This window comes from Rhineura floridana, chromosome 18, assembly GCF_030035675.1.
Source record: "Rhineura floridana isolate rRhiFlo1 chromosome 18, rRhiFlo1.hap2, whole genome shotgun sequence".
NCBI classification, from domain to species: domain Eukaryota; kingdom Metazoa; phylum Chordata; class Lepidosauria; order Squamata; family Rhineuridae; genus Rhineura; species Rhineura floridana.
In genome coordinates this window covers 24,932,488-24,944,236 of record NC_084497.1, presented here as the reverse complement: position 1 = coordinate 24,944,236, position 11,749 = coordinate 24,932,488, and the positions used below count along the sequence as shown (strand labels likewise).

The 11,749-nt window shown below is 46.8% G+C and overlaps 1 protein-coding gene across 1 annotated transcript in view; it reads left to right on the top strand.

Annotated features, from left to right (window-relative positions):
* The first annotated feature begins 643 nt into the window (after positions 1-643).
* Positions 644-11,749, top strand: part of SLC35E2B (solute carrier family 35 member E2B) — a 27,805-nt gene continuing 16,699 nt past the window's right edge. Inside the window, exons 1-2 of the mRNA XM_061601983.1 lie at positions 644-740; positions 10,050-10,525. Coding sequence (XP_061457967.1) covers positions 10,186-10,525 — 340 coding nt within the window. The 5' untranslated portion in view covers positions 644-740; positions 10,050-10,185. The remainder of the gene's footprint in view (positions 741-10,049; positions 10,526-11,749) is intronic.

The window sequence follows — 11,749 nt, the reverse complement described above, 5'->3', positions numbered from 1 at the left end:
AGTTCCCAGGACTCTGGGGGAAGCCACCTGCGTGTATGTAACGAGCGGTGGAATATCTCGCACTGGGAGTTAAAACTGATACAATTGGCTAGCAAGTAACAGTGTAATCAGAACCATGTCTATTCCGTGGCAACCCCTATCGACTTCAATGGAGCCGACTCTCCGGAAAATGTGCGTATAGGATTGCAACCTATAGCTAGCACCCAACCCTCCCCCCCCCACCTGGGAGTCGGCCCCATTGAATTCAGTACGACTTACTTCTGAGCAGACATGGTTAAGGATTGCGCTGAGAATGTCAAAACAAAGCCGTGTGCTGGTGATGGCTGGCGGGCCACCCACCAAAGAGGCGCTGAGAGTGAAAAGGCTCGTCGCACTCTGCACATGCCCAGAGGCATCGGGTGTGAGGCGAGCGCTGGGGAGGCAAAGAAAATTGGAACGAGCCTGAGAGCTTGGAAAAGTTACTTTTTTTGAACTACAACTCCCATCAGCCCCATCCAGTGGCCATGCTGGCTGGGGCTGATGGGAGCTGTAGTTCAAAAAAGTAACTTTTCCAAGCTCTAGCGGCGGGCCCCTCTCAGAGCTAGATATCCACTTTCTCCCACCCGCACATCCTTGTTTGCTCCGCCCGATCAGAGGAGGAGCGTTTTGCGAGCCAGGCGGGCCTTCCTGAGAAGCGAAGGCGGCGGCCGCGATCATGGCTGCGGAAGCAGAGAGCCGGGCTGGAGGGGGCTCCGAGGCAGGTGGGTGTGTTGGCCCGGGGCAGGTACTGTGAAATTGCACCGCAATCGGGGGGCGGGGGGGAGAGAGGATTCTTCCTAGAGACTTTTCGGTTTTTTGCTGAACGCATTGGGAAGCTGACCTTCGGCGCCTTTTGTGTCCGTTGTTGTTGCGCCGCGGAGGGCAGTTGATGATGCTTTTGTATTGCTCAGCGACAGGGGGTGGCGTTGAATGATTCATGGGGGGGGGAGTTCTTGCAGTAATTTGGGAGAGAGGGGAGGGCCACCGCATGTCCTAGGCTATGGCCTGAAGGCACATGAGGCCAGCACCGTGGTGAAGCTAAGCAGAGTCAGGTCGGGTCAGTGAAAGTTGTTATAAGTGCTTTTTAATAATGTTATTATCTTGTTCCTGAACTTACAAGATCCGAACAGGGTGGTTCATGACAGATGCTCTTGGAGGTCGCTGATTCATAGGGTCGCCATAAGTCGTGGTCGACTTGGAGGCACATAACAACAACAAATTATCTTATTTCATTTTTGAATTCCTGTTTTTTTATTGATATGTATTTATATAGTTGTGTTTGTTTTTTGTAAGCTGCCTTGAGGGCCTTTTGGCATAGAAATAAACAACAACAACAACAACAATAATAATAATAAAGTTATGTGTGTCTCTTATCATGGAGGATAAGATACCACGATGCTTATGCTCTCCCTCCATAGTCTTCTGAAGACCAGTTGCTGGAAATCGCAGGAAGGGAGCGTTGCTCTTGCGCTCAGGGCCTGCTTGCGGGCTTCCCGTGGTGGGCACCTGGTTGGCCACTGTGAAAACAGGATGCTGGGCTAGATGGGCCACTGGCCTCCTTCAGCTTCAGGGCTCTTCTGATGTTCCTTTTGCGTGTGGAGACAGATAGAAGGGAAAGGGTGGTGGTGCTTGAGTTCTCATCTGCTGAACCGGGGATCATCAGTCCCGGTTCCCTGCAACTTCTGGGGGAAAGGGGGTTACAGATCTAGCTGAAAGATTGGCTGGAAGCATGTGATACTGTGATGGTCCTGCTTGAATTAATCCTAGCAGGGAATCAGAAAGGAGCACCTGCGCCATAAACATTTGTGGAGTGGTTTTACTGCATCAGATCATGCACAGCACTCTGTGTGTGTGTGTGTGTGTGTGTATGCTCACTGATGACACTCTGTCAATGTAAAACATATGGGCACAAGGGGTGGGCAACTTTTCTTGCCCCCAACGATTGCATTTGGTGGGAGGGGGAGAAGCACTTAAGGTGCGCACACAACTGTATGCACCCATCCCCCTCTCTCTTGCACCCGTCTGCATGCATGGTTGATGTCAGACCTGCCCTAGATGGGGTTACACTCCCCCTAAAGGAACAGGTCCGTAGTTTGGGGATCTTATTAGATCCGCTTCTGTCACTTGAGGCTCAGGTAGCCTCGGTGGCACGAAATGCGTTTTACCAGCTTCGGCTGGTAGCCCAACTACGACCCTATCTGGACAGGGAGAACCTAGCCTCAGTTATTCATGCTCTGGTAACCTCTAGATTGGATTACTGTAATGCTCTCTACGTAGGGTTACCTTTGAAAACGATTCGGAAACTTCAGCTAGTGCAGAATGCTGCGGCCAGAGTTCTTACTGGGACGAAGAAATTCGACCACATAACACCTATTCTGGCCCAACTGCACTGGCTTCCAATATGTCTCCAGGCCAGATTCAAAGTGTTGGTCCTTACCTATAAAGCCCTTAACGGCACTGGACCGCAATATCTGATGGAACGCCTCTCTCGCTATGTTCCTACCCGTTCACTCCGCTCGACGTCTAAGGCCCTTCTCCGGGTCCCAACCCATACAGAGGCCCGGAGAACAGTAACAAGATCTAGGGCCTTTTCGATGGTGGCCCCCGAATTATGGAATGCCCTCCCAGATGAGATACGCCTGGCGCCTTTCCTGTCATCTTTCCGGCGCCAGGTAAAAACCCACCTCTTCACCCAGGCATTTTAATGTATTTTATGCTTTTAATCTTACTTATTTCATTTCTAGTTTTCTTTTACTTTGTTTATATAATGTTTTATATTGTTTGCGCAATACAGACTTGCTGTATTTTAAATATTGTGGTTTTATCATGTTGTACACCGCCCTGGGAGCTGCTAGCTATAGGGCGGTTTAGAAATGCAACTAAATAAATAAATAAATAAATAAAATTTAAAGCAGTATTATGCCACTTTAAACAATCATGGCTTCACTTCCCCCCACCCTCCTGCATCCTGGGAACGATAGCTTGTGAAGGGTGCTGAGCAGTAGTACAGTGGCAAATTCAGAAGCGCAGGGTCCCTTCATGATAGTCATGCTCCTTTCCCCCCCCTTTTTTCTTTTACTGCTGGGTTGAGAAAGCGGCCCTTGTTAATGCCTTCTCCCACAACAACAGACGTCCCTAGGAGCCAATAAGCATGAAAAATGAGTGTGTTAGCTACTGAAAAGAGTCTTCTCAGTGGCTGAATCACCTCCTTTCACTGACTAGCTCCAATTATCAGGAAAGGACAAGGAAGCAGGTTAGAAGACTCTTCTCAGTGGCTTACACACTTTCATGCTCATTGGCTCGTAGGATGCTGGAGACATAGAGACCCTGCTCCCCAAAAAAGTGGTCTAAGACCCCCGAGAACCTGGACGACTACACCCTTGGTGCTGAGAGTTGTTAGGAGACTCCGATTCCCTTCACAGAGCAACAGTTCGCAGAGTGGTTTAACAATCAATCCCTCTTCCCAGGGAAATCTGGGAAGGGGAACAGGGGTTTCCTAGCAAGTCTCACCACCCTTCACAAATGACAATTCACAGGATTTTTTTTAGAGGGGGGAGACATAGAAAGGGCCTTCTCAGTTGTGGCTCCCCATCTGTGGAATGCACCCCGAGCGAGGTCCGCCTGGCCTCCACATTGCCATCTTTTTGGAGCCAGGTAAAGACTTCTTTTTCCCCAGGCTTTTGCTAGACTAAGATGATACATTGATGCTCATGGAAATGGCCAACTTAGGTTTTATTTATTTATTATTTGATTTATATCCCGCCCTTCCTCCCGGCAGGAGCCCAGGGCGGCAAAGGTTCATTAATCGCAGTGGGTCTGCTCTGAGTAAAACGTACTTGTCTATAACCCTAAGCGTCTACGAGATAATTAGGGAGGTGCTATCATTGCTGGGTTGATTCACCCTTTTAGTCTTCTTCCAAGCTTAAACTTACAGAATCAAGAGTCTGTTTCATCGGACGCATGGACTCTTTATCCTCAGTATTTGCTTTGCATGCAGACGGCCCGAGATTCACTCTCTGGCATTTCTAGGTAGGGCTGGGAGCAACTCTGTCTGAAGCCCTGGAGAGCCACTGCCAGCCAGTGCAGGCGGTACTTGAGCTAGATGTACCAAAGGTTTGACTTGGTAAACTCAGACGGGTTTGGCGGAAATGGGAAGAGGAGGTTAAAACAGCAACGAAATGCAAACGGAACCACCTGCAGCAATTCAACTGAAGCTTCAATGGATGCAAAATTAGCTCGGTGACCATTCAGGATAGCAGTAATTGGCAATAGTCATCCTACCTTTGCTACGTTTAAACTTTCTCTAGGACAGGCAGCCACTGTCTCCATTCAAGCCTAAACAGAATCAGACTTATTGATACAGGGTGTGTATGCACCGTACCTTGAAAGCACATTCCTCCATCTCCAAAGAATCCTGGGAATGGTAGTTTACCCCTCGTGGAGCTACAATTCCCAGCACCCCAACAAACTACAGTTTGCTTTAAATGTGTGATGGGTACGCAGCCATGTTCTGATTTCACATCAGAGTCTCCCTTTGCTGGCAAATGGCAGCATTTCTGATCTGAGTCTGATAAGACTCATCTGTCTTATGCAGAAGGGCATTGCTGACAGTTGACAGCATACATCACACTGGTAGAGATAAAGCCAGCGTGATCACCAGTTACAGCTGCTGTGAAAGGTCACTTTGGTTTTGAAAAAATCTTGTGTTCATTTAACCTTAACATAGAATTGTCAAGCAGTTTGGCCTCTTTCATCCCATGCCTTTGGCCTCACTTTTTGCTCTCCTAGCTAGCTGTTTTCATAGGATTTTATGGGGAGAAAGGCATTTGTTTAAGTGGAATCCTGTGAAAGTGGCCAGTTAGGAGACCAGAAAGGGAACCATTGAACTGTGGAAGTGCGAGCACTTTGTTTTGTAAATAGTCTGTATGCCTTTGAATATGGTCCGTTTATAGTGATCAAGGCTAACTGAATGCTGTCAATTTTATCTAATCTTTGTAACTGCATAATGATTACCTTGCTGGATTAGGTCAAAGTCCCATCTAGCTGTTGATGGTGGCGGTTGTTGCGTGAAACAGCATACGTTACTTTAGAGTTAAGTTGAGCAAGAAACTTCTGCAGAGCATTAGATCAGGTTAAGAGTCTTTATTTAGACATTATGGCTTTGCAGCAGTTTCCCCCCCCCTTCTAGCTCTACAGCACATCTCTCTCCAAAAGCAAAAGTAAGACAGAAGACAACCTCTCATCCCAATTCCAGCAGAGGCTGTCCAGATGCCTATTGGAAGCCCAGAAGCAGGTCATGAGAGCCACAGGTCTGCCTTGTTGTTTGTTCCCAGCATTTCATAACTCTGCTTATACATGGAGGCTCTACTTAGCTGCTGTTGCTAATTGCTATTTATTTATTTACAGCATTTGTGCCCCACTCTCTAACAAAAAAAGGCCCTCAAAAGTGGTTTCCTAAATTCAGTCCTAAGCCTGTCCCCTGCTCTCAATCTAAAAATACATGACACACAATGAAAAAAGAACTGGAGGGAGAAGGAAAAAGCAAGCTCAAGCATGAGTTCTTAAAAGTTGGAAAGGACTGCCTTCAAGTCGATCCTGACTTATGGCAACCCTATAAATAGCATTTTCATGGTAAGCAGTATTGAGGGGGGTTTCCATTGCCTTCCTCTGAGGCTGAGAGGCAGTGACTGGCCCAAGGTCACCCAGTGAGCTTCATGGCTGTGTTGGGATTTGAACCCTGGTCTCCCAGGTCATAGTCCAGCACCTTAACCACTACAGTTACAGATCTTATAATTACCGCTAATGTCAGTGATGGTTCTGGCTGTCTTGCCATTGATAAAGAGCAGCTCCTCCCCTGAAGCACAGTTTCTCCACCCCCCAGATCAGATCCAGGAGCAGAGCTGGTGACAACATCCAAGCCAGGAGCACAAGGCAGTTCCTTTGCAAGTTTGTCTGAGTTAGTTGAACTTGGGGCTCTGCTGTCACTCATCTTGGGTGCCACCTCTTAAGACCATCTCTTTTTTTATTGGATTTGTACTCTGCTCCTCAGCCAAAAAGGGTCCCAAGATGGCTTACATACTATCAATTCAAGCAAGGCCTCCTCTGCCTGCAGGCTTCCAACCTTAAAAAGAGAACACACAAGGGAAAAGGGATGGGGAGGGATGAGGGGGGGAAAGCAAGTTGAGGCACCAATTCTGAAATAGTAGTAGTTCTCGTGACCAGCTGTCACAGGAACAGTTCAGAGGTAGGAGGTGCCTGATAGAGCTGGTCTTTCAGCATCCCACCTGATTGGCTTGCTTCAGTTTTTTTCTTAAGTCTTCCCTCTGGTCAGGCACTTGAAGACCAGGACTTGACTGCAATCAGAGATGCCATAGAGGTCTCCTGTGAAGAACTGCCTGCAGAGGTTCCCTGTCCTGGGTAGCTTCCCTCAGCTCCTACCTTTCCTTCTTCTTCAGTCTGTGGAGTTCTGGATCCTCATTGGCCTATAACTAGAATTCTGGATCCTCATTGGCCCAAAACGAAAGACCAATCATTGGGAACAGAATGCCCTAAAGGACCAATCAGGGTTTGACCCTTTTCAATTCCCCTGACCCATACAGAAGCCGGATACTGCTGTTAGCTGTTGTACCTGGAAACCTCACAAGCGTGTAACAAAATCACCTATTCTGAAACTGTTTATGCAGCTCATGTTGCTGCTTGCCAGGCTGCAAGCTGAGCTGGCATGGCTGGTGTAATTTCTGGCTTGAGGTAGGAGGAAAAGGCAGGTTTGAGTGCTCCCTCTTTATGCAATTAACCATTTTCATAGCAGTGTTCATATCATAACATTCTTGCATTTGACCTAGAGAGGTAGTGGGCTTTCTGACACTGGAGGCATTCAAGAGACAGCTAGACAGCCATATGTCGGGAATGCTTTGATTTGGATTCCTGCATTGAGCAGGGGGTTGGACTTGATGGCCTTATAGACCCCTTCCAACTCTACTATTCTATGAGCTTTCCCCCCATAAAAATCCAGTACCTTCACACAACAGCCTAATTTAAAACAGCCACTTTAAAACGGCAAGAGCCAAGCACATTCTTTTCCAAACATCCTTTATGATTTGTGCTCACGATCATGACAGGGTGGTCACACGCGATTCTCGCTTTCAGGACTGGTCAAACAGGGTGGTCAGACTGCCTTGTTTCCGGTCAGTGCACGTCCTGTAACTTTCTGCTGAAATCCTGTCACTTTTCATGCCACAAGTGTTCTTTGTTGTGCTATACCCACTCTGATGTGAAGAAAATAAAAAAGCAGATAAAGTCAAGGTCTAATCAGACACGATACGATTCTTAAAAACATACAGAAATGAATAGTGGAAAAATAGTCTTGGCTAATAGCGAACAGAATACACAATAATGCCCAGTTTCAAATGCACATGCACTTTACTACATAGGGTGTGATGTGAATTGTTAGCTCTATAGACAAAATGTAAATACACTCCCAATGACAACACGGCAATAAAGTGCAGAGGTGTATAAATACAGAAATATAAAATGCAAATATAAGATGCACAACAAATCTCAGATACTATGCAAAATATGCCAAATGCGTGACTTGATTCAAGTCTTCATCAGTGGCATCTATTCGGAGAGCTTCTCTTTGTTTATTATTGTGTATTCTGTCGGCTAATAGCCCAGACTATATTTTCCACTATTCATTTCTCTATATGTTTTTAGAATCATATCCATGTCTGATTAGACCTTGACTTATTTGCTTTTCTCGATAGCCACTCTGGGCAGCAATAATGTGGTAACATCTGGGGAAGCATTGTAACACAGTGAGTAAAGCAGAATAAATTTACCGCTAATGCACTCGTATCAAGAACTTGTTGCAGTCTGGAGGACTCGCAGTGGTCTCATGCGCATGCGACTTTTATTACCTCCAGGCTGTGAGAATTTTGCAAGAGGAATCAGTTGTGTACGTTTTGGACAATTAAAGTGTTATTAATGCACTCTTTTGCAATCAGGATAGTGTTGCAGAAATGCACTAAAAATTGTGGGGTAAACGATTGACTAGTGGGGAGGTGTGGAACCTCCGTGTAAGCAAATCAGAATGAATGTGCATTGTTGAATAACCTCCCTGCAAAGCAAATCAGGATGCTCAATAAGCAGGTTGTCTGCAAGAGCCCTAAAAGTCAAGCTGGGCAAAGGGTTTTAATTGTGACATGCTTCAGCTGTGGCGCTGGTGCATAGCCTGAGTGGTCCTCTTTCCGTCCTTCCTTTGCATACAGGGGAGCAAACTATAGAGCGGCTAGAATAGCATCTGAAAGCCAAGAGCGCACCTTGGCTTCAGCTTGTGGTTTGTTTTTGGAGTGAAATAAACCTGAGCACTGGCTCAGATGTAACGCTAAGGCAGCTACTCCATGGTTTGTTTTCCGACTCAAGGACCGTGCAAAGCAGGAGCATGAAGGGAATGTGCATCCGTGTGCAGCCCATGGCACCATTTACAAAACCAGCTTGGTTCAAAGCGTATCTAAACAGAGGCGAAAATCTGCTCCTCGATCAGGCAAAATTTGGTTAAAATCAGTGAAGTTTTGAAAGGTTCATTCTGCCATCTTGGTTCCAAACGGCATCCAACTGTTTCCAAGCACAGGTGGAAAAAATGCTCACTGATCTTAAGAGCCATCCTGCAAGATTTGGTTACAATAGCTTAAGAAGTGTCCAAATGCATAATGAACAAACAACTTTCCAAACTAAATAGTAGATAATCAATTGATTCCCATACCCAGATTTTATTATTTATTTATTTATTATACCCTGCCTTTCCTCCAAGGAGCTCAAAGAGGCATGAATGGTCCACCCACCTTTTATCCTCACAACAACCCTGTGAGGTAGATTAGGCTGAGAGTTGGCAACTGGCCTGAGGCTTCTCAGTGAACTTCGTGGCTGAATGGGGGATTTGAACCCAGGTCTCTCCGGTTCTGGTCCACCCTCCTAACCACCTCTCCGCACCGTCTTTGTGCATCAGATTTGCATCGTGCTTACTTGGAGGGGTGGAATGCCCCTTTGCAGAATTTTTAACATTTTTTCTGTGCATATTTCTCTCTAATTCTTCCTCTTTCTTTGAGGCAGATTTGGTGAAAAGTGTTAGAACAATCTTTTTGCAGCTGCAATGACCCCAAAGCATTGCTTTTGACTTTATACTTTAAAAAGAAAAAAAACCAGACACACGTGTACGTTCTGGCTGAGAGAGTTGGAGGGGGGCGAGAGAGAGAGAGAGAGAGAGGTTTCAAAGGACGTGGCATATGCTCACTGGCTTCTTGTTTTCTCTCTTTGTCTGTCTCAATGCCGATTTAATAGCTCAGTAAAGGTTCTTAAGGCTGCAATCTGTTCAATTTCCTGACTGCTTCCAAAATAGAGGATGTTAGAGGGTAAATATTTCATGACCTCTTCATTTATTTGTCTAGGAGCCAGTTTTAGTTGATCTGCTGTGGTTTCCATGTGTAGACGATCTGTGCAGTGTCTTGTCTTCGCTGCTGTGGGTTTTTCTAGAAGACGCGGAGTCGGAAAATGTTCTGATCCCCTGCCTTGTATCCAGTGTGAGTTCATGAAGTCAATGGGCATGACTCATTTAGATCTGTTCATTCCAATGGGTCTACTCTCAGCTGAACCTGGTTTGATACAACTCTCTATATCTCAAAAATGTGTGTCCCCCCCATTGCTTAAAGTATTTAAACTTGGGGGAGGGGTACAAAAAATAAAGCCATCTTAGGTGCAATCCTAGACAAATTTACCTGAGACTAAGCCCTATTGAACTCAGTGGGGCTTACTTCTGAGTAGCCATGCACAGGATTGTGCTGATAGTGTGATTTAATCAACAGATGTACCTGGAGATGCCAGGAAGAAAGCCTAGAGTCTTCTGTGTGCAAAGCCGCTGAGCTATGAAGGCTGGCATAGAACTTCTGAAGATGTAATCTCTAGGAAACATGAAGTCAAACCAGCATACCTTTAGTCGTGCTTTTTTTTAAAAAAAAATTTTTTTTATTTTACTGCAGGGAATGGAACTGCCCTCTGGAAAAAGCACCTGAAGTTCCCCACAAGCAAGCAGAGCTTTGGAGGGTAGCCCGCGTGGACTGCCGGAGCAGAACTCTTTGTTCCACTTTGTTCCGTCAATGCTTGCTGGGCCGCAAGATGGCCGCCCTCGCAAGCAACCAGAGTTCGGGGCATGCCGATGGGGTTGCTGCCCCTTCTCCTCTCCTGGAGGAAAAACCTAAAAGCAAGGGCCTCTTCCAGCTGGGCTCCCTCTTCCATACCCGCAACGAGAAGTTTGTCTTTGCCAGGAGCGACAGCATGCCAGAAGAGAACGTTTTGAAGATCACCATCACCGAAACCACTGTCATTGAATCAGACGTGGGCATCTGGAATTCCCACGCGCTCATCTACCTCACCTTGTGGTTCTTCTTCAGCTTTTGCACTCTTTTTCTGAACAAGTACATCCTTTCGCTGCTGGAAGGGGAGCCGAGCATGCTGGGTAACTTCTTTCTTCAGGCAAAATGGTATGCACTGGGTATGGGGGACCTTTGGCCCTCTGGATGTTGCTGGACTACAGCACCCATCGTCCCCGGCCATTGACCATGCTTGCTGAGGCTGATGGGAGTTGTGGTTCATCAACATCTGGAGGATCAAAGGTAACCCACACCTGGATACACCTAGTATATCTGAAGGGTTTCGTGGAGTGCAGAAATAATTTATCTGTTAAGGCTGGCAGATGAAAGAATAATGAAATATAAGGCTTATTACTACAAAGAGGAAAAATCGTACAGGCCCGGTGCCAGCGGGCGGCCAGGTTGGGCACTGGTCAAGGGCCTCTGCGGTTGGCTAAGGACCCCTAAAGCTGGGGCTGGGAGGGTGGAGTTCCCACTCTGTGATCCGCGCCAGCATCAGGTCTTTTGTCAGGGTGCACTTAAATAAGGCCAGATGCACCACCTCTTGTGTCACTGTAACAGCATGCTGTGCGTGAATGCCTACCATCACACAGGATGGCAATGGGGCAGGTCAGCATGCCCCCATAGCACCCGATCTTGGGTGATGGCAGGCATGCACACTGACACGGCGATGCAAGAGGTGGCATGATTGGGTATATTTAAGTGTGTGTGCGGGGGGGGGTGTCGGTGGCCTGAAAGCGTTCTGATGCTGGCCCTGGCTGATGATGTAGATAAGTTTAGCTTTACATGCAGGGAGAAAATTACAAGTTACTTTTTTGACCCCAGTGTTGACTGCCTAGGAGATTTTTTTTTTTTAAAAAAATTATAAATGATTTGGGGAACTGTACAATGTGAAGTTTTGACAACCTCCATTTCTGAAAATATATTTTTATTTCTTATTTTATGTGCTTGTTGCATTTATATCCATCCTTTGCTCCAAGGAGCTCAAGGTGGCATACGTAGTTCTCCCCCTCCTCATTTAATCACTGCAACAACCCTGTGTCTTGCGGGTGTTGGAACATTCAAGCCCCAAACGTATTGCATCCCCTAGACCCACTGTTCTTCCGCCTTGGGGCCCCAGATATTGTTTGACTACAACTCCCATCGACCGCAGCCCGCTTAGCCAGTGGCCAAGGAGGATGGGAGTTGTAGTCCCACAACACCTGGGGAGCCAAGGGTGAAGAACAGCGCTATAACCCACTGTTTCGGGCAGCTCTTGGGGTGGGCGGGAGAACTGGGCGATGGGCACCCTCTTCCCGGACGAGGAGGTG